The sequence below is a fragment of the Aphelocoma coerulescens genome, chromosome 2 (assembly GCF_041296385.1).
Source record: "Aphelocoma coerulescens isolate FSJ_1873_10779 chromosome 2, UR_Acoe_1.0, whole genome shotgun sequence".
In the NCBI taxonomy this organism is placed as follows: Eukaryota; Metazoa; Chordata; class Aves; order Passeriformes; family Corvidae; genus Aphelocoma; species Aphelocoma coerulescens.
Window position 1 is genome coordinate 4,339,588 of NC_091015.1, and position 22,389 is coordinate 4,361,976.

The 22,389-nt window shown below is 45.7% G+C and overlaps 1 protein-coding gene across 2 annotated transcripts in view; it reads right to left on the reverse strand.

The window, feature by feature from the left end:
* The window catches only part of PLCD1 (phospholipase C delta 1), a 50,754-nt gene that overhangs the window by 12,193 nt on the left and 16,172 nt on the right, over window positions 1–22,389 (reverse strand). For both annotated transcript variants that reach the window (XM_069006315.1, XM_069006314.1), the window contains exons 3-8: window positions 14,364–14,592; window positions 9,471–9,600; window positions 5,537–5,765; window positions 4,252–4,453; window positions 2,193–2,337; window positions 1,005–1,154 (exon numbers count right to left, since the gene is read on the reverse strand). In XM_069006315.1, the coding sequence (XP_068862416.1) occupies window positions 1,005–1,154; window positions 2,193–2,337; window positions 4,252–4,453; window positions 5,537–5,765; window positions 9,471–9,600; window positions 14,364–14,592 (1,085 nt within the window). The remainder of the gene's footprint in view (window positions 1–1,004; window positions 1,155–2,192; window positions 2,338–4,251; window positions 4,454–5,536; window positions 5,766–9,470; window positions 9,601–14,363; window positions 14,593–22,389) is intronic.

A 22,389-nucleotide genomic window follows, 5' to 3' on the forward strand; every position in this document is an offset into this window, starting at 1 on the left:
AGGTACTAGAAGGAAAAGGATAGGTGTTGAAACAGTGGAAATTTTTCTCTGTTTAAACTAAATGGATCAATCCTTCCAACGGAGCAGATCAGCCCAAACCCATTCCCTAGGGTAGATCTGGGCACTGTGCTCAGCTGGGGCCATGTGTCTGTTTGGGCAATCAGAGCAGGAGGTTCGATGAGCACAGCCATGGAAAAAACATCTTTGGGAAGTTGGGGTCATCCCCTCACACTCACAAATCACACATTGCTTTGCTTGGTGTTTCTCCTTTCTTTCATCATATCATTGCCATCAGCTGAAAAGCCATCAGCACTTCTCCTGATCCTGCACCAGGATAAACAGCAAGTCAGGAGAGGACACTGAAGACGTATTTTTCCTACTCAGTAAGAGCCTGCAAAGACTGATCTCCATGCTGGGAGTGTCGTCACTCTGGGAGAGTCACTTCTCCTAAGGGAGGCACCTTGCCTATGCCAGAGCCAAGGTCCTGCTGAAGCAGCAGCAGTAAAGACTACAATTCATCCTAATTTATTGCTCTGGTGCTTAGGGACCAGCCCAGAGCAGCTTCCCTCTGTGCTAGGCATTGTATCAAACGAGGCACGACACTCCCAAACAAAAGGGGAAAGTCAGAAAGGGAAAGGAGATAAAGGAAGAGGAAGAGCAAATATAGAGGGTATTTTAGGTGGATCGTTTTCCTCTCCTTTCTCCCCTGCTGACTGCCAGCTTGATCTCACCCACAAAGTCCTTCCAGCTCTGACTAGGCATGTTCATCCAATTTTTGGCATTTCTTTAGCAAAGACATGTAATTTAAAGGGAACTGCAGCTATCCACACAGGAGCCATTCCCAGTGGCTACCCCAGGACACTCTCAGTGGGAGGACACTTTGTGTTTAATATACCTTCAGGCTACTTGCAATGGTTTTCCCCTTGAGTTTTGAGCTTTGCACTCAGCAAAAAGAAAAACTTCTCTCTTGTCCCACCCTCAGAAGGCAGAAGGGCCTTGCTTACCTCTGGGGAGGGGAACTGGGATTTGTTTCCATCAACTGGGGCAACCAAGAGCATGTCCTGCAGGATGGTGGTCATGTGCTGAGCCATGACCTTCTGCTGGTCCACGCTGCAGTGGTTCTCCAGGGAGATGATGACGGGGTATGGTGAGGTCTGGAAGAAGAGAGCAACACACACCATCAGTGAACTCTGCAGTTTCACCAGTCTGGAGCAATTGGTATGAACCCCAGTGCTGTTTTCTCTGGGAATGAGTGTGTCAAGAGTAGGATCTGATACTCTCCTAAAGCAAGGATTTGTTAAAAATGGACAAATTTAACTGTGCAGCAGTTACTCAGATCTGTGCTGATGCCTTCCAGAGATGATGATCCAGTTGAGAGGGCACCAGGATGGGTCAGGATGCCTCTCACAGACTTTCTGGGGCACTCCCTGTGCCTCCATTCTCCACTTGCACTGTGGGTCAGAGCACCTTCCTACCCACCTTCAGAGGAAGGACTGGGAAGGGGGCTTTGAAATCACAGGGTTTGGTCGAACCCTTAAGTGATTTTAATCCTTCCTCCATTCCTGCATAGGCCTGATCTGGTTCCCTGTGCCCCCCAGGTCATTTTGTGTGATGAAGGCATTGCTGTTATTGTCATTGTCACTTCTTTGTGGCCCAAAAGGAAACTTGACACCAGCTCCCAAGGGCACTGAAGGAAAACAGCACAAAGTCCAGTGAGTCCAGACAGACCTAAGGTTTTCTGAAGGCTGCTGCCATACAAGACTCCTGACCTGCTCATTCCTTTTAAATCAGAATAGAAATAGTCCTTCACACCCAAAGCGTGCACATGGGTTCCTCTAAACTAGAAACGAATCCTGAGACATCAAAGCCACATAAATCATGGGCTTGTTGGCATTTTCCACCAAGTATGCTCAAGATACTGGGCATCAGTGTCATTGCAGTGGGGTCCAGGATGCAGCTGTGCTGGCACAGGTTCAAACTCATCCTCAGATGGTGCTCTCCCTGTCCAGCAACTCCCAGGAATGGATTTTTGCAGGAAGCAGAGCATGAATGCTTGGACAGAAGGACACCTCTTGTCCCCACAAGAAACGCTAAGGTGAAGCCTTCTCATTGCTTCTGCTCCCTGCTGGGAGGGAAGAGATCTACTGTCAGTCCTGGGTTGTGTAACATGAGAAAGGGTCCCTGGTCCTTACTTTGAATGCATAATTCTTGATGGCCTTAATGACATCGCTGAAGAGGATCTTGGAGGTGAGAGTGTAGCCGTGATAAATGACGGGCTCTGAGTTGGGGCCATCCCAGCAATCCAGCTCCACACAGCGGCAGCCTTTGGTGAGGGCTCTGGAAACAAAGAAGGGACCTGGTTGGATTCTACACCTTCTGCTCCATCTCCAGCTGAGGGCCCATCAGGCACAGGTGCTGCCTGGGAAGACTGGCAGGAAGTTCAGGGAGCAAGGGAGAAGAATGGAGCTTGGAAAAACAGGAAAGCAGATAAAGGATGGGATCAGGTGAAATCAGCGTCAGCAAAGAGAGCTCAAGGTTAAGCAAGGAAAGCACAGAAGGATCTGAGAAATAAGGTAGTGAAAGTCCAAGGCAGAATTATCCAAAGAATAAGACACAGTGAGTGCCAGAAGAGAAAGGACACTCAAGACTGTGCCCCAAGTCTTTCCCCAAAGATGGTGAAGAAGAGAAAATCAAGAGTGGCTGCAGTGGAAGAATGACAGTCAGCCTTAGAAGCCAGGTCACAAAGCTTGGACGACGTGATTTCTTCATCTAGATCTGACATTGACATGAGAGGTGAGTCCTCAGAGCTGGGAGGGAGGGAGGGAGGCAGCTATGGGAACTCCACCACAGCTGGGGAGACTGCTGAGGGCCAGTTTCCCAAACCGAGTCTACAGATTGAATTTCCACGTGAAATTCCCACCTCTACATATCCATACTTCCATTTCAATTTATTTTCTAATGTAGATTCCCCTCCCCACCCCATCTGCCTAGGAGCTGGTCTTCTGTCTTTTACAGTAATTCCCTAAACATTTCAGATTACACAACTCCTTTAACTCATTGCAATAGATTCACAGAATCAGAGAATGGGTTGCGTTGGAAGGGACCTTAAAGATCATCCAGTTCCAAATCCCTGCCACGGGCAGGGACACCTTCCACTAGACCAGGTTGCTCAGAGCCCCATCCAATCTGGACTTGAACATTTCCAGGGATGGAGCATCGACAGCATCTCTGGGAAACCTGTTCCAGAATCATGGGATTTTTTTTTTTTAACAAGGAAAACATACATCTATAATTTTAAGACTCTGTAAGATGAATTCAAAGTGCTACTGAGAAGTAACTTGTGCCAAATTTCACTCTCTACACTTTTGACCTTGTGACTCTAGACAGTCATTGCTCCTGAGAAAAGGTAAGTCATAAACAAAGACAGAATTGCAGTCCTTGACTGGCTCATAAGGAAACACTGTCTCACCTGATAAAAACAAGGAGTAATGTAAGGTGGGTGCACAAGTTACTGAAAGGTCACTGCACCCATCTGGCCATGAGACATCAGTCTCTGTTAAAGGCAGACATAGGCAACTCCTAATGCTCTGTGCAGGGGTGCTCTGGGAATATCTGAGATGCTAAAAAGGGACCAGGTGTAAGTTACCTGATCACTCATCCTGCTCCATCAGCTCACACCCCATCTCTTTGTTTTGACTGCTCCAACTAGGACTCTCCAAAATAAACCCCAGCATGGTTGTGGGGACAGTCCCTGCCATGGGCCTCTCCCAAAAGGCAGTACAGAGCATAAGCACCATGACACTATGCATCATTTTGGCTCCTTCCAGTCCCTATACAGACCTGCAGCTCTATCCCAGGGATCTTTGCATCTTGTTGCACCCTCTCATGCCATGTTTTGGGGAATGCAACAACCCCTCAGCATCATGCTTTGAAAACACCGTGCCAGAGGGCTGCAATCCAGCCTCCTTGTGACTGCAGATATTTTATACTGCTTCCAAATGTAGTGATTGTACATCTTACACTCAGGTGGACACCAGATGAGACCCAGGTCAAAGAGATGCAAAAAGGAGGGCACAGCCAACCTGGTTTGGAAACAGCTCACCCTGGAAACATGGGCCAGCCTACTTTACCTGGTCTGGTGAGAGACTGCTTCTTGATCTCTTGCATCCATCAGCACAGACACTTATGTCTTCTGAAAGAAAGAGGTTAACCTCACAAACACACACAAACACAAAAACACACATTCTTTACCTGATATAGGCCTCTGTGCTGCTTGGCCCTGTGATCTGGTCTTCCATGAGATAGGTGTTGTGTGAGGATGACACCAGGTAGTGACTGAGAGGTTGGGTCATGTCCTGGTAAACTTTCCTGTGGGAGGGGTTGAATATGTTCCCCTCATCCGACAGCAGGTACATCAGGAAACCATCCTTGGTCATGGCGTTGCCCCTCTTGGCTGCCAGGTAAACAGACAGAAAACCCCACACTGAAAATGTGACGCCACCAGGTCGGGCCATCACCTTCACCACGGTGCCTCTGCTCTCCAGGGGATCTCAGAGGCAGAATGTGCTCCCCAGGCATTCAGTAATAGCAAAGACATTGATGTTCTCCAGACAAGGATGACACCTTCAGCTGCCTGAAAACGCTTTTAAAGCCCCTTTGCAAGTGTGGCTTTTTTGACACTTACTGTCCTTGATAACATCTTAAAAGTGTCAAAGACAGACCTTACCTCATCTCTCTCTGGAGATTTAGAGCATAAAAATCTCTGTTTGAGCATTTCAATGTTTCTTTATGCCAACCCAGAGAAGCTGTCGGATGTCTAAACACAGCCAGATAAATCCTGTCTAGATTACCCAATGAAATACATGATTTGGAAAGAGGAAATACAAAATTACTCCCCATTTTAAAGGAACGAGCTAGATCTCAGTCTAATCCTAAAGCCTGACAGTTGCAAAACCTTGTACTTCTCCTAAAGGAATACCAGGAGAGTGGAAAACCAGCCCATGATCCTGAGCTGGTTGCTTGAACACATCCTCCAAGGTGCTCCAGACTGATGGTTCACCTACATTCTGAGCAGACAGACAGGTCTGGGACTGCCCTCCTAAACAGCTGTCACCTCCTTGGCCTCTACTCAGATATCTCATCACCAGATGGCTTTACAGGTGCCCACCATCAAGAACATCTGCCTCCACTCCAGCTTCTGGAGAACACAAATATTGCTACACTCTCAACTTTGGAAAGCCACATGAGGTCTTGGCATTTGAATAACCCATCTGAGTCTTTCCCTCAGGATTTTCATCATCCTGTAGTCAAACCTGTATCAACCCCTCTCCTGCTAGTGCACCCAAAAAAAACTGAAGAGAGAGATTTCCCAGCCTCTCCTTGAGCAGCTAATGTTCCCCTAGGAGAGAGGTGTTGTAGAAGCAGCTGTGGGGAGAAAATAATACACAGGACTGCAGGAAAAAGCAGCAGCAACGCAATTCATAATTCATCAAAAAAGCAAGATTTTGAAGCAAACCAGCCAGGGTTTTCAACCTACCTCTTTCATTGGGCTCATATCTCTGAATTAAGGCAGGGGCAGCAACAACAGCATCTTCTTCCTGCTGCATCTCATAGAGAAACCTCACCAAGTTCTGGCAGGACATGAACCCTTCTGGGTCTGAGTACATTTGGAAGATGCTGTCTATTTCCTTCCTCTCTGTCAGTATCTTGTAAAATTCCTCTATCTCATCATCCTCCAGAGCCTCTGTTTTGGACTTGTCACAGTGCTGTAAACGTAGAGGGGAGAAGGAGTGAAAACCTTCTTTCCTTCTGGCATAGGCCAGCCGTAATCTGCACCAGGGCTACACAACGCAGAACACAAAATAATTGCAAAGAGTTACTGGCCAGTGAGTGAGGAGCACTTGGTCAATGACAAAGGTTCTCTTTGACAAGGCCAATAGTCAAGAAACAGTTACAGTTATTTGTATTTATAGATTATCAGTGTGCTCAAAAGCACCACCCTTGGGTTCCATCACTTGGAGCGCTTCAGTCAGGACAGCTCAAAATAATCTAAGCACAGATCAAGGGTCAAAAGAAATGTAAGTCTTGATCTCAGGAGGAATAAAGGGAAGCAATTAACTCTCTTAAATAATGATAGAGAGTATAGCCAAAAATCCAGTAGGTAAAGTGAAAAAAACCCTCCCCTTGACCTTAGTGGCTCAGACCCCAAGAGGCCATCACGACTCACAGTGGTGCTGTTTGCAAAGATGGCATCAAAACCAACTTGAAAACCCCACAACCGCTAAACATGTGCATGTTTAGATATGAAAAAATCCACCTCTCCATGGAAATCTTCCATTCTCATCCAACACCTGCCAAGTAACAAAATCCCCCCAGATTTCCAATCAGATATAATCTTCTCAAGGAACTGTAATTCAGATTCTCCAGCTTCCTCTGGGGTTTGAACTTTTCCAGTAGATACCATCTCTGACAGAGCACCACAGCCAAGGACTTGATTGACCATGAAAGATTAGGAGCTTGAGATATGCATGTTAATGTCTCCCTACAGGACAGCAGCTTTTCCAATAATAAGTTTTTCCAGCTTATTTAAAATACTCCCAGGTTCTATTTTTCATCAGAAACTTTTTTTTTTTCCTGTGGCAAATCCTGATACTAAATTTGTTGTTTGTTCCTAGCAGAATTCTTCAACTTGTCAAACCAGAGGAATTAAATTGCTTTCCGTCTTTGATCCCCTGTGACAGATAGAGCTGTTTTCCTGGCTTTTATGATGAAAATGCATGTCTTAGTTTAACCAGTCACCACACTAATCTCAACCTAGCTATGCCAGTGATCTCAGTGATGGTCTTGGTGGCTTTGGCAGTGCCCCAAGATGATAATGAGGGACTTTCATCCCCTGCAAATCCTTTACTATCTATTTATGGAGCACCTATAAAACCAAAGAACATTATCATGATACCCAGCATTTCACAAACTGAAGTGACAGAAAAAAAGAGTTCAACTTGTTCTGACTTCAGAATCTGCTGGGTAGAAGCTATAGGCTCAAATCAGGGATGGGACAACCTGTGACATGCTCAGTACTACAAACACCTCCAAATCAGGTTTGAGAGTCCAGGAACTGCCTTTTCCTTGCTGCCTTCCATGTCTATGATCCTGTGCTGTGGCTCTGGCAGATCCCTCAAACTAAGCCTAGCATGATGCTTAGCAATTGCAAAAGGAATATAAAGAGGGACAGCAGCTGGTGGAGACGGCAGGGATCTCCTGAATTACAAACGTTCTTTTCTTTAAGACATGACAGGGAAAATGACAAGATACTTCTTCTAGAAAACTGGCATTTTCAGTGGTGTGCCTCGGGACATTTATTCATTAGTTGCCATTAAAGGCTGTGATGAAAACAGGACAACAGTGCTGGCACCAAACTCCAGGACAGATCAGATGCACGGTATAAAAGTGGGTTCCTTCTGCTTTGACTACAAGAGGTCCAAATCAGAAAGAGAATCAACCCAAAATACCATGTTTGTATCACAAGCCATGGGTCCTGAATGACCCTCGGCCTGCCAGCAAAAACACCCTTCTGATGCTCCAGAATGAATATTCAAGTTGAAATGAAGTGAGCAATGAGAGGAGCTTTGCATAACTTCTGGTTGCATTGCAAACGTTGTACTCAGGTGTCTCAAACCTAGATGTGGACACAGAGTCATGTGATGAAAGGCAAGAATAATGTGAGAAGGTGCCCTGCAGCCCCCTCTTGAGCCCTTCCTTCCTGTGACTAAATGAAGAAAAACTCACTGAGACTAAAAGATCACCCTTTAATAGGCTGTAATGCCCCAGTCCATCTAGGCTGAGGCAGGATGCAAACTGAAAATGTAATTGCTTTAGGAGCAAGACAGACCCTTCCTGGAGGCAAATCAGTGCTCAAAAGATCTGAATTAACCTCCAAAGAACCTCTCTTTCCAGTGGCTATACAGGAAACTTAACAATTACTTGCCTAATGATGGTACTTCAACTAACTCTCTGCATTTCGATGGGTTGAATCAAGGTTTAGCAATTACTTGGAGTCTTTATGCAAAAAGGATTCATTTCATCAAGTTTCCTCTCCTAGAGGTCCCTTGTAACTATTGTGAGAGCAGAGGAGGGTCCATTAAATGAGAGGAGACTGTGCCTCTAAAATAAAAAATTAAAGTTAAAAAAAATTTAAAAAAAAAAGCAAACCAAGGATGATTTTTTTCAGGTTGTTGTTGATGTGTGAAGATGTAGGAGTGATTCATCTCCTATATGTGAGATCCTTTAGGATGAGGACATTCACACCCTGGTCCCTACTGGCTTCACCTGCACAGACTGCAAGGGAAGTGTTGGCAAGTGCTTCCAATGGAAACATACAACTCAATCAGTGGATTCTCAGCCTTATTTCCATTCCTCCAGGATCTTCCTGGGCAGGGAATAAAGGATGGGATACACCAGCCAGAGTGAGCAGTACAACTGGAATATTGTGCAAGCTGAAATTCTTTAAGATCTGCTGATGACCTTCCCTCCAATTCTTGCAGAGTTACCAGTGAGATGTATATAAAGCAAGGGTTAGGAAACTTGGACCTCCTTTGGGGGAAAGCTGCCTGCTCACAGGGAGGAGCAGGAGAACTCCTGCCCAGTGCCCAAAACCACCCACATGTTTACCACTAATCAGAAAAAAACATTTCTAAAACTGCACACCCATTAATTCAAATTCTGCTTGAGACAGGATGGAAATTTGGAAATTATCCAGATGTTTTATCTCACCTCAGCAGGATGGATTCTCTAGCGGACAACCAAAACCTTAACAACTGAGAAATTTTCATCCCTTTCTTATCTTTTGATAGGCTCAGCCAGCAAGCTGAATCTTGAGAATTTAGGAGTGTACATCCCTGACCAGATTATATATGCCCTGGGAGTATTAAATCAATCAGACTAGTCCAGGCTTGGGTGCAATGTTATGTATCTATCATGAATCTGGAAAGGTTTTTCTCTTATTTTGCACTTCTTTTTTTGTTGTTTATACCTGTCACTTGGCACCCAGCTCCTCTGGGAAGCTGAGGATCTGGTACCACAGTTGTAACCAAACAAATTTCAGCCAGACACAGGCATTGCCATACAGTTATGGCACACAAAACTCCTGAAACCCCTGGGAACTGAACTTTGTTTCCCTTTTTCTTGCCTTATCCATGTTTGTATTTCATTTTCTTCATCGTGGCAAAATTAGGCATCAATTATGAAGAAAGACCTTAACACACCCTCATCAAAAGCATTGTGCTGGCCTAACTTGGTGGGAATCAATTATTCTGAGCAATAAACTACTGAGCACCAAAACCTGAATGTCCTTCTTTGGTACAAGAAAAGAAGCCAGGAGTTCACTTTAGGTGACGTCTCCAACCCAAGCTGAAAGCTGTGGGAGATCTTGACCTCAGCCAACAGCAAACCCTTTTTCTGCTTGCTCCCATTACCTGGAAAATCTTCTTGGCATGGTAGTCATCCACCTCAATGTTCACTTCTTTCAGGAAGTCTTTGAGCTCTTTCAGGCTCATCTTGTTGTCTTTGTTTTTGTCAGCTTTCCGCAGGCAGGTGTGAATCCAGCTGCAGGGGGATGTAAGGAAATCTTTCCAGGTCAGTGCCTAGCCTAAACACCTAAATACCTTCTGCTGCACGTGGCAAGGAGGAAATCCTCTTCTAAAGGCTCTGAGCCAGCTCTCCAGCTGCTGTAAATCAGCGTGGGCCCACTGAGCAGCTGACACCACCTCACCTTCTGCTCCCACAGAGCACAGTGGTGCCTCGGCAGAAGGAAAATGAGCTGTGATACAACTGATCATGACCCGGGTGAAGCTTTTCACCATCTGGCCAAGGCTGGAGGAGCTCTCTTTACCCTGTAGGAGTTTGTGGCCGCAGCCAGAAACAGTTTGACTTCTCTTTTATGGCAGAAAGTACATTCTGCTCCAGATGGTGAAAAGGGGATGAAGGAAAGAATGAAAAGAGCTCCCAAGAGGAGCTCGGTAAATTGATTGTCATGGATTTGTTCAAAATTCAGTGTATCCCAGTGAACACTGAGCCCCAAAAGAAGTATCAATAATAATTTTTGAACTCACCTTCAGCATATTTTTAGGCATTTCTACCTGTATATCCTAAGAACTTGGCTGTGAGCAGAATCAAACCAAACTTTGTGGGTTCTTGGTTTCCCCTGATGAAATGCACGGGGTCTGTTACTGTGTTGTAGTGTGACAATATTTCATAAGAGCTTGAGTTTTAATCACTTTAGTATATCCATGGATCCAGAGTAACTGCAGTAAGAATGATCTTTTCTGATAATTTGAGCTGGGTCTCCCAATTTCTTTCAGCCTCTTGGGAAAATCATGTTAGACAGTTAAGACACACTGCAGTTTTAAACACCAAAAAACCCCATGCTTCTTCCATCACTGAACTAACTGCCTAATTTGCTTTACTGTCAAATAAGAAAGGTCATCCAGAAAAATATCTACTTTTCAATAGGAAAAAAAAATGATCAAAGTAAGAACTTGATCTCCAAGAATAACGTTCCATGTCACATAGGAAACAATGCTTCAAGCTCATTCCAGAAAAACTTTAAAAAAAAATGCCCAATCTGAATCAGTTAATCAGTGTAAAGCTCAGGATTAGCAAATACCAGCTGAGGCATCTAGTGCTGTAACATTTAAACTGGGCCTTTCAGAATGACCCCAAAAAAGGGCATTAACAGCCATAGGGGCTGCAGACATAATCCTGAAACTGTTCACCAGAGCTACCCCTGCACTGGAATAGTTCCTAGTGATGGAGATATGTATAAATTGTTAGTGAGTATTGTTTGTCTCATGGAAAGCTGAACTTTCTGACTTTAAAAATCTTGGCAGGTGCTAAGCAATGACCTCACCCTGCATCCGTCTTAGCCTGGTAATATTAATATTCCCCTTCTTTAGACATGGAAACCAAAATAAAGAGAGGCTGCATTTCCCAAGGACGCTCCAGAGCCCTGAACCAGGGTCTGGCTTGGACTGATTCGTCCCAGAAAATCAAGTTTGAGTCATGAAGCTCCCAAGGGCAGAGCATGCTGTGCTGGGAGCACACCACACCCACCCCAGGGTGCAGAACACCCCCTTCACCAGCTCTGCTCCAGAGAGGGTCTGCTCAGACTGTCACCCTGGTGCCACCCACTCACACCTGACCCTGCACCTCGGGTCCCCTTCCCAGCCTTCCCTAAAAACAACAGGCAGGAGGAATGCCCAAGTCTGGTGAGCCAAGAGGAAATGCAGTCTGCCACAGCCAGAGGTGAGCAGCAGGGGTGGACAAAACTACTCTTTTGTGCATAGAAACTACTGGTTTTGTGCTATTCACTGCAAAACACCCACTTTTTTTTTAAGAGTCTGCATAATTTCCTCTGATAATGAGCACCCAGAGGTCATGCATGTACCCACAGTCCTCTCTGGCAGGCAAAATGTGGGGCAGTAAATGCACCTGCAAAAGAGTATGCCCAGGTCCTGCCTGTGAATGGAGGATGCTTTTCTCTTAGATCCCTTCCCAGGAGGCTGAGAAATGCAGGAGGGAGATCAGAGAGCCCAGGAAGAGCGCAGGCACACACAGTGGGTCCTCTCCCTGCAAGGGCAAGCAGCAAAGAGAGAAAAAGGAGAGTACAGACAACTGAGGTCTCAGCCTCTTGTTCCAGTAAATAGCAGTATTCTGGCCCCAAAATACCCAAACTCTCCATCCATCTGGATCCCCTCAGCTTTGGGATAGCTTAGAGGAGCTGGATGAACTAAGCACTTCAACTGGAAATCCTCTCATCTGGTACAAACACCATTTTTCACTCCTGGCTGTGGGTCTTCCTTATGCCCCTCTGTGGGCCTGGATGGACAAGGAAGGAGCTGCTCCCATTTCTGTATACATCCAGGGACAGCCTGCCTCCTGCCTCTTGTTTTTAAAGGATATGCCAGCTCCAGGGCTACCAGTTTTCTATTAGTTTCAGTCATCCCTCTTTGGTTTCTGTCTGGCAGATATCCCATGAATGTGCTCAGAGCAGAAATGCTGCAGAACTTCTGGTAAGTGCTTTCAGACCAGAATAAAAGCTCACACATAAACCTCAGAACCAAAGCAGACGCTGCCACCCTGCTCAAATGAAAAGTTCTCTGTATTTTCTGGTCTAAAGTCTTCCCTGCACACATACCTGCAATATTTGCTAAACAACCTATGCCAGCTTGCTGCAAGGTTGAATCTGAGGCTTATTAAAACAGAACTCTGTGTATAAGAACATCAGAAAGGCTCATCAATCATGTGGGAGTTTTATCTGTGTAGGAATATAGGACTGGAAAAGTACTTAAGACACTGAACCGAGTCCCTTTCTACGACAGGCAACTCCATTGCATTCCAAACTGAATGAGCCCCATCTGAAACCAGCAGAGTTTTTACTTTCAATCTTTTTTTTTTTTTTTCAAAACCTTGCACATTCCTTACTTGTTTTGCAAGGCTTTGAGAGGTTGAAAAAGATGCCCTGCAAGGCATTTCTCCAGTCATGGGGGACAGGCAGGGGACACAGCACTTCTCATCTCCTGACTCTTCCCCCTTCTGTGCTCACAGATGCGGAGAACACTCCTGAGGTTTAAGGAAGATCTGAGCAAGCCCACGCTGCCAAGCAAACCCAGTGAAGGCAGACTAAATTTAAAATCCCAGGCTTTAATTAAACATCATCAAATTTCAAATGAGAAATCATGCTGTTCTGTAATTCCAGGTTACGTTAAATGGCCTGAGACAAGCCCAGATTGGAAGCTAGCACTGCACAGTAATTACTCTTCCAGAAATATGGTTTGCCTACCCACCCTATTTAGCTTCAATTCTGCTTTCCAAAGACAGAAAGGCACTTTTCCATGCTGGAAATTTACAGCCTTCTTCCCTTGCAAATGTCATTGTTATTTTTCCCCCCTTAACAATCTTGTCTCTTCTTACGGGCAAGTTTTTCAGCAACATATTTAACTTGATATGCTCCAGGGACAACTTTCTGTAGCCCAGATTTTCCCCTACACACTGTGGGGTGGCTGAGGAGTGAGCTTACAGCCCAGAGCTTGAAAAACCATCCAAAAAAGACACTCATAGAGCAGGAGATAAACAGGACATCCCAGGCACTTCAGAACTAATGGAGTCTGATTCCTTTAAGTGAACAGCACTGTGGCTGTGAAAGTGCTTCTCAGACTTCAGAGAATCCACAGAAGAGTGAAGCCTGATGAAAGCTCAGCATTTATGCACCATCTCCTTCTCCATCAGTACATTACTACCCAGCAGAGACCCCACATGGAGTGAAGACTTAACTGAGGGCAAGACTTCCTGGTGCCTGCTCAGACTCGAGCTCCAGCTCTGTGATTTTGCCCAGCTGAGGATTTTGCATCCCCCCTCTTCTCTGATGTTTGGTGTCAAACAAGCCATGAATCCCACCCAGCCTTCTCTCACTGGGAGTGCTATCAGCTTTCCTCTCTGATAGCTGATTATCTACCTTTGGGAATCTTAAAGGAACTTAATATTTTACAACTGCTGTGGCTCCATCAAATCAGGGTGAAATCAGCCAACAGGTTCAGATGTCATGGTTAGAGTCTCAGACACATAGGGACTGAAGAAAATCCATCCAAAACTGCACCCACAGACATTCTCTCTTTTTAAACATGAAATCTCTGTTTGCAAAGCAACTTATTGAGTGAAATGCAGCCCCAGGGAAAACTCCCTGTGAATTCAGCAGAGCCAGGATTTCACCCAATAACCAACCCCTCTCCATTTCATAACAAATTCACCCTCCTTTCCTGCAATACGCCTTTTCCTTTCTGATCTCTGCATTGTCACCAGAGCAACTGCAGATTTTTTTCAGGGCAAAACTTCCTCCCATGCTGAGGCAAATAAGGAGTAATTTCACTCAAATCAGTGGAGCTACCCTGGAGTAAATTTGGCAGTGAGAAGAGGAGAATCAGTTCCCTCTCCTTGTATTACCAAGAAACACGGTAAACAGTACGGGCTTTTCATGCCTTGACAAGAAGTGCCTGTCCTGGAGTTTACTTCAATGCAAGTGAAACAGACCCCTGAAGAACACAAAAAAATAATGATTGTTTTATCTGGAGCTCCATGAAAGAGGGAATTCTTTGCTTAAGGAGCTACATTAAGTCTGACTCCACTCTTGCTGGTATCATTGTAAAACGGGGCGGGGAAAAAGCATTGGAAACCAGGGAGCTTGCCTGGGTGCAGAATGAAAATCCAGCCCGGGGCCAACAGGGAAAAAAGGAGGTTAGCCTACTGTCCCCACCCACAGGGAAAGACAAGTGCATCTTTGTCTGTGATTAATCACTTTATAAGGCAAAGGATACTGTTGGAGTTTCTGTTTCTGGTTCATGGAGTTGCTGTGGGCTATGATTTTCCCAAGGCCGGCGATCCAGTGGTTGGCATCATCCTCTGAACTCGCAATGAGGTCCAGGTTTTTCCGCTGGTCTTTGAAGATGATGGAAAAGCAGCGATACTCTGGGACATCCTTGGCGTATTTTTCCATACCTTCTGTTTTATGGCCTGACCTCACATCCCGAATATCTTCAATGGAGACTGTGGAAAGAAAGCAGAGCCTGCTGTCAGCAGGGGTTCAGTCAGCCTTATCTCTACTTGGTGAGAGATATTAAAAAATTATTCTTTCTCTTTTTCCTGAAACCTCTGGAGGGTTTCCTTCCCTTCCCCCCCCCTCCCCAAGCTTTGGTACTAAAGAAAACTCAAAAGGACCAGAGGGAGCAAGAAATTTTAAAAAGAAAACCTCTTTCTTCATGTTCTTTACTTGACAAAGAAGCAGAATATGCCCTAGGTGCCATATTGCAATGTCCTGTTTATGAGACACAAATCACTGACAAGAGTTTGGTTCCAAGTCCTTGGAGCATCCCTGACTTGAGCATCCCTCAACTCATCCCCCCTGAGAATGGGGAGAGTGGATCTGTGCCTCCCTGTGAAATCACCCCACAGGAAAATCCTAGAACCACAGAATGGTTCGGGTTGGAAGGGACCATAAAGATCATCCAGTTCCAACCCCCTGCCATGGGCAGGGACACCTTCCACTCGATCTGGCTGCTCCGAGCCCTGTCCAGCCTGGCCTTGAACAATTCCAGGGATGAGAAGTCCACAGTCTCTCTGGGCAAAATAAGAGGTGACTTCAGTAAGAGGAGGGTAGGGAACAAAACTATCCTTCTTTAGATTGCAAGAGTGAGAAGGTAAAATTTAAGAACCCATCTGTTCCTCTCAGTCAAACGTGTGCAAATTAAGGAGGCAAAGACCAAAGCTTCAGAGCAGTCTGGTGACACCCATACTCCATCCTAACCCCTGCCAAGGGCAGACTTTATCTTCTTTGCTGGAAGAAAGCATAACACTGTTTTCAAGATCATCCTTCCCCATTTCCATCTCTGCTCTTCAGCTGGTGGAAATGAAGGCTGAAGTTGCTCCAAGTTTGCAAAATGCACACACAAGGCAATCCAGAAGGAGCAGTGTATTAAGAGACTTGTATTAAACAAATGTAAGTAACAGAATCAACCCTAAAATGCCCTTGAGAGCAATCAGTGCTCTCAAACTGGGCTGAAATCAGGCAAGCCCCCAGCAGCATCCACAGCCTCTGCTTGTCCTTCAAGGGTCACTTCATGCATCTACGAAACACTGGCACAAGTTGCCCCGAGCAGCTGTGGATGCCCCATCCCTGGAAGTGCTCAAGGCCAGGTTGGACGGGGCTTGGAGCAACCTAGTCTGGAACTTTGTTAAAAAGCAGTGCATGAGTATAAAATATCCCCAAAGTTTAGCTGAACAGGAGAAACGTGCCTTTAAACATCCATTTCACCATGAAAGTGCCCAGTTCATTCAAAGTCAACACTGTAGAAAAAAACAACTCAGTATCCACCTGCACATTTTTGGCATGGCTGCCTTGGGATCATCCAAAGTTCATAAGATGCTCATTAGAGGATTGAAAACTTTCCTTTTTTCCCAGACCAGTCATGATAATGCTCAGGTGCTGCGGAAAAAGACTTTTAAAAACCACCCAAAATTTCAATCTTCAAAAATCAGTGACTTTCTAAAAGCACCACTTAACATTTGCTTCAAGTTCTCACCAGATGCTGGGGTGGTCAAACACCTTCCACAGCACTTTGCTGGTTTGGTTTCTATACAAGAACACACCATGAGGAGCTCCCTGGAGCTGGCAAAGCTCCGCCCTGACAATTATGAGCCGTTTTCTTTGTGTGGTCTTTGATTATCATTTCGTAAAGGCCAACACTTGATCATCTGAGAGGAGGGGAGGAAAAGGTTGGGCTGGGCTGGGCTGCTGTGGAATTATGTTATCTGGCCAATTTACCTTCGAGTGAAAGTTCATGGGTTTGAGTCCTAAAACCAGCTCAGAAAGAAAAGGGCTGCAATTCCCCCACAGCTGGGCCTTGCTGGTGACCTTGCCCTTCAACCAGGACATTAATCAAATTATAGTGGTTGTGCTTCAGGTGGAACTTCACCTTGAATGTAAAGCATGCTATCGTGTTTGGCCAGATTCAGCTCAATCAGAAAGTCTAAAGTTTAGTCAGGCTTCTTTTAGAGCCAGTGGGAAATAAAGCAGCTTTTGGAACACAAGTGTTCTGTCCCATTCAAACAAAAACTTCAGGGTAGGATAAGTCCCACCCTGAATCCATGGCTACAGTGGACCCTTGACCAGAAAGGAAGTGCAGGCTGGGCATCTCAGACTGTCCATAAGTAGGGGATTCTCCTCCTCTCTGGGTCTCTTCTGCTTATGGCAGTGAAGTGGAAGGATCATCCTGTTATTCCTCTTCACCTGCCAGCTGCTCGCCACTGCTTGGCTCACAAGAGTTATTGTCCTGCAGAATGGCTCGTTAGTCTGCTTGTGCAATCAGTCCCTAAACTTTGGGTTGGCAATGGCCTCTTGTTTCCAAGACCAGAAAATCTGATGTTAAATATTGGAAATTTAGAATGGATTCTTTGGAAACCATTACGTGGCTGAATGAATCCACTGGAAAAGAGAGCTGTGTGGGAGGAAAAAAGATTGAAAACCTGTGTCTGGAAGGGCTGCCTTGATCTCTTCAGGGTGTGCTGAGAAGAGGATGATGGAGATAAAAGAGCTCCTCAATACAGAAAAGGTACAAGGATGGCTGAAGAGCAGGACTGGTGTCTATTGTAGTCACACAAGAGACAGGGAGAGAAACTATCACCACAGGAACTGTTCCAAAAGCAGAGTACGGAAGGACACTTTTTATAGCTTTCCATAGCTTGGTTGTGTGTACTGTTGTCATCTATCAATAAAAAAAGCTGAAGCCAAAGGACTCAGCCCAAGCCATCTGCTAAAGTTATCTCTTCTCTGGAAAATCTTAACCCAGCATGAGTACTTTATCAGCTGCTCCCAGACAGCCAGTGTACTCTATTAGCAGTCCCAAACTAACTGTGTGTTCAGCTGAGCTATCTGCAAGGAGAAATCAAAACTATCCAGGGGACAGACACATTTCACAGCAGAGGAACACTCACAGCAAACAGCCATCAATCCCATCTCCCTGCAGCCTCCCTGTTCCTTCCCCATCACGCCACAGCGGGGAGATAACCACAAGCAGAAGAGAATCTGGAAAGTTTGCATCTACTTCTGAGTGTTTGCGTCTGCTGAAGAGGTGGTTTGTAGAGAGCCCAAAATATGACGCACAGCACAAGGAAGCCTGTGTTCTTCCTGGCCTCCCGACACCGACTCACACAGGTTACATCCTGGTCAGCCTCCCTGGCTGCTGTGGATGCTGCTCGGGCAGCCAAAGGCTCCCCACTGCCACGGACATACAGCAGCATTTCCTGGAGCCAGTGAAATTCCTCCTGTCTGAACTACTCTCAGGGAGATGTTGAGAACTTTCTTTCTAGCCCTCCTTTCAGTTTCCATCACTGGATCCTGCTCTTGTGCTTCTCCCTTGCCGATTTTCAGCCCAGCACCCTTTTCCCCTTTCACCCCTGGCATCAGCAGGCAGGGATGACTCAGGCCCTCAGGATTCTTTTGACAGCCATATTTTCAAGCAACCAACATGTATCTTTTGAGTGTCTCTTTTGATTTGGATTTCTCTCTTCATGGCTTTCAAGAAGCTCAGTGTTACACTTGCAAACTCATCTCCTCGTGCAGAAGGAACACCTCTTAAAGGAAATCAACTGTATGATCTTCCAACCCAAGCCACTCTATGATTCTGGTGTAGAAGAGCCAGAAGGATGAGCCTGACAACATTCCTAATGATGAGAGCACTTCTCTGAGAGATCAGCCCTGGCCTCTCCATCTCCTCTCTCATCCCTGTTCCACAACTGAAACGTCCAGACTGTGCTGGAAGCATGAATAGTAAACTCTCTGGTAATCCTAAGGAATACAGGGAAAGGAGGAACAGAGGCAGAGAACAATCCCTTTGTTTTCTTCCTGTTTGATAGGCAGCCCTTTGAGATGAGACATTTTGTCAAGAGTATTTGTCAAGAGAGAAAATAATAAACTGAACCCACATCTCCTGCAAGCTACTGAGCATGTGAAGGACAAGGACTGACAGGTGTTTCTCTTTTCTTGTGCCTTTGCTGATGAAGTGAGAGAAGAGGGTCACTGTATGGGCACTGCCAAAATAGCCTTCCTCGAGTTACTGCTTAGGGAAGGGGGGCAGCTTTTCACTCTGGGGGAAGAACTCCTCAGATCCTTTCCTTATCCCACCCCCTCTCAGAAACAGGGGACCTCTGCAATGTGGCATTCAGTCACATTTAATTACTCCATCCCACTCTAATTGGCTCGGTAAGTCACTTCTGTTTACTGTCAAGAAATGCAGATGAGAAGTGTGCTCAGCCGTACGGAGCCTGCACACCATCCCGCATGTCTGCAGAGAGGCCAGACCCTCACCAGCTGCACCTTGGCTCAGCATCTTGTCAGGAACAGACGAAAGCTGCTACCTGACCCCAGGACCATCCTGCAGAGACACTACATGGGTTTCACAACACGCTGACTGCACCCTGTGTGCTGCTTCTCACTTTGGTTTCACCCCGGCAAGAGCTGTTCAGCTGACTTCGGTTTCACCAGGGGTGGCTGATGCTAATGGCCAAACACAGTTGGGATCAGGACATTTGTAACCAGTGGGATCTGGAGCCCTGTCAGCTCCCTGGGCTGGGAATACCAAAGGCCATCCATCACCCTCATCCCTGAGGGATACTTTAACATAATCACTCACGGGTGGGTTCAGTGTGAGCCCCGCTGTGCCTTCCTAGCCCTGCCAGCACTGCTCTTTCATCTCCCTGGGTGTGAACTACAGCAGGTCCCAGCTGCTGATTCCTCATCCATTCTCTTCTCCACTCCCCCTCCACCAACATGCTCAGCAGGTTGTTCTAACTCAAGATCTGCTGCACAGCAGTCCGCCCTCGTTGCTGGCGTTTGTTCACCAGCTGACAACCAGCGAGACAATGCACATGCAATTTTACAGGTTGTTTGCAAATACCTTTTAATGTAAGGTCTTTACCCAATCTTTCAGTCTACCCATCATGGCTTGGGGCCTTAAGGCAAAGAGAGTGATCTCTATTTACATTCCTTCCACACAAGCAGGGCCCTGCAAACTATTTTGGCGACCAGTTCCTACTTCCTCTGCCATCACAGCACTGCTAAATTTGGATCTGAGGCTCTCAACACTTCTGCCTTTGCATTTAACATATGCTACAGAGAATAAGGTCAATATTTGTCAGCACACTGCCTGTGATGAAAACTGTCCCAGCGACGCCCGCGGTGGCCTGATTCAAAACTCAATCGAAGAAACAGGCAGCTCTGCCTCTGAAATGACGTGGTTTATGGCTTGAGCAATTTTGATAAAAACTAATGAGACCCACAGACAGACGGTTTTGTTTTCGCAGCTGACGGCCGCCTTGCATAACGCATTCTCATCAGCAAATATTTTTTCCAAGGATAAATACATGTCTGACCACAAAAGCAATGATTCCTCAAGAAACTGCAAAAGGAGGCTGTCAGTGCAGCCAGCTACCTGCTGTGTGCACACAGGTTGCTGAGAGTTTCTGTTGACTTTAGACACTTATCAGGAACAATTTCAAGCTTTTGCTTCTTGACTCAAGCAAACACAGAGCAATATTACATCCTTCCTGTTCCTCTGCAAGCAAGTTCAGGACATTAATTCAATGGAGACAATAATTCATTCTTCCACAAAAGTGGTACAGTACGTTCACTGCATGGCATTTTAAGGACATCCATAAATTTCACAGCAAGCCAAAAGCAAAGGAAAAAGTTTTCTGCTGAACACTGGTCTTAGGCTATAAACATAAACCTTTTGTTCTATGATTAAACCAAGCAAAAATACCCTATAACTGTGCCAGAAGTCAGAGGAACGGGAAAAAATTCTTTGCATTTTTAATAGTAAGAGTAAATAATCAACAGATCAAAATATCAATTTCATGACTTTAAGTAATAATACAATCATCATTTGCAACACTCAGTAGTGCAACTGAATTTAGCTCACCTCCCAAAACTGATTATTTTAATGAAAACACAGAAAAAAAAAAAATCCAACAATAGTAGTTTTTACGTAAAGCTTTTGGCCAGAAATGGAAACATTTCAGCTACAACTCCTGACATTCTCTCTTGACTTCACTGCTCCTGACTCAACGACGCAGCCCCAGTGAGTCATTCCTGGTTCAGTGTGTGAAGCTCGTTCACGGCTGTCATGGAAAACGTCACCTCCCTGAGCCTCCAGGAGAGACACAGTGCAGGAGATACCAAAGCACCATCCCTGGGGCCCCACTGCAGCACCCCTAAACTTAATTGACTCGTTCAGCCTTTTCCTTCTGCCTTTGAATACCCTGTTTCTCCACCAAGTGCTCAAAAGGATGAAAGTTTTCAACCATTCCCACAAATCCCTGAGTTGAGAGAGTTTTTAAAGGGATTGAGTCTGGCTTAAGTGAGCTCACACTAGGGATTACAGCTGGTTTAAGAAAATACTTTCAAAAATCAATTTCACTGAAAGCAGCAAATGCCTTTTTGCCCTTTTTTTTTCACCTAGATGAGATCTGATATTTGACCACAGATAAACAAGACAGTGCTACTGACAGGCTGCTGCTCCTGCAGCCGAGTCCCTCTGCTCCCTTTGGCTCTCCTCCCTCATCACCACAGTGATGCTCAGGAGTGCATTGCCTCAGAATGAACTGATTTTCAGCTCCCTCACACAGATCTTTGCTTTGCCCCAAAACTGTTAATCCTGCCACTTTAACTGTTTTTGGAGCCCAAGGAGAAAGCTGTGGAAAAGCCTCATGGGCCAAAGAAGCATCCACCCTCCTGTGGCCCTACACACCAGTTCAGATAATGAGAGCAGCAGCATGTTTGTGGACCTGGTTGTAGCTCAGACACAGGATGGAGCAGGCTGTGGTGAAAAATGTATTTTTAAAGGTGCTTTTGGGCAGCCCTTGGTGCCCATCACCCCCATGTTTCTACTGGAGGCAACCAGAGAGTACACACAGGGCAGAACATGCTTGTTGGAAAACTGACTTAAGATGCTTCAGGGACATTTGGGGGGAAAAAAGAAAAAAGTCTCCATGGGCCTAAATAGAACACATTGAAAAATAAGGAATTATTGACAATAAGGAAAAAATGGATTATTCTACCTGCTCAGAAACCATTTTGGAAGGACAGCTTATCCCCAAAGCCCTGTTTGGGTAATGCAGCTATGAAGACAGCATCTAATTTAAATTCCCAGTTGTTTAAAATAAAGACAATAGAGGAAGGTACTGGTTGTACCCCGTGTATTGATCCAGGCAACGTCTGCTCCTGTCACAACCCTGATATGTGGGGCTTTTTGAACTTCAGACATCTGAGATTCTCCTGTCCAACCCTGGCAGCCCCCAGTTTTATCCACCAGACTCCACCACACGATGGTTTACAAATAGCTTTTCCACATGGTCATAAGAACACCAAGAGGAATAACAAGAAGCTATCCAAACAAAAACATAACCCTTGGTGTACCCAGACTTGGCTCCTCTGAGGTGCATCCATCGCTGTCAGCAATGCTGAGGATAAGATTAGACCTGCAGCCAAACCTCCCAGTTTCCATTCTGCTCATCCTGTTTTCCATCCTGAAAAGGGAGCTTATCTGCAGCTTTAGAAAGGCTTTGTCCTGGAGGGCAAAGTCAGTGTCTGTTAACAAGGAAGGGTGTCCCTCTGGAGAGACTCGCCCTGAAGTCCCTGATTTTGGGTCTCAAATCCTGACCCTGGACTCTTCCTCTGATGTGAGCACCTTCACACTGGACCAATAAGAAGGCAGCTGTGGTGATGGAGCCTCTCAGAGGCCACAACACGAGTCAGGGGGAGTCCATGCTCTACCTGGACCCAAAGCAGCC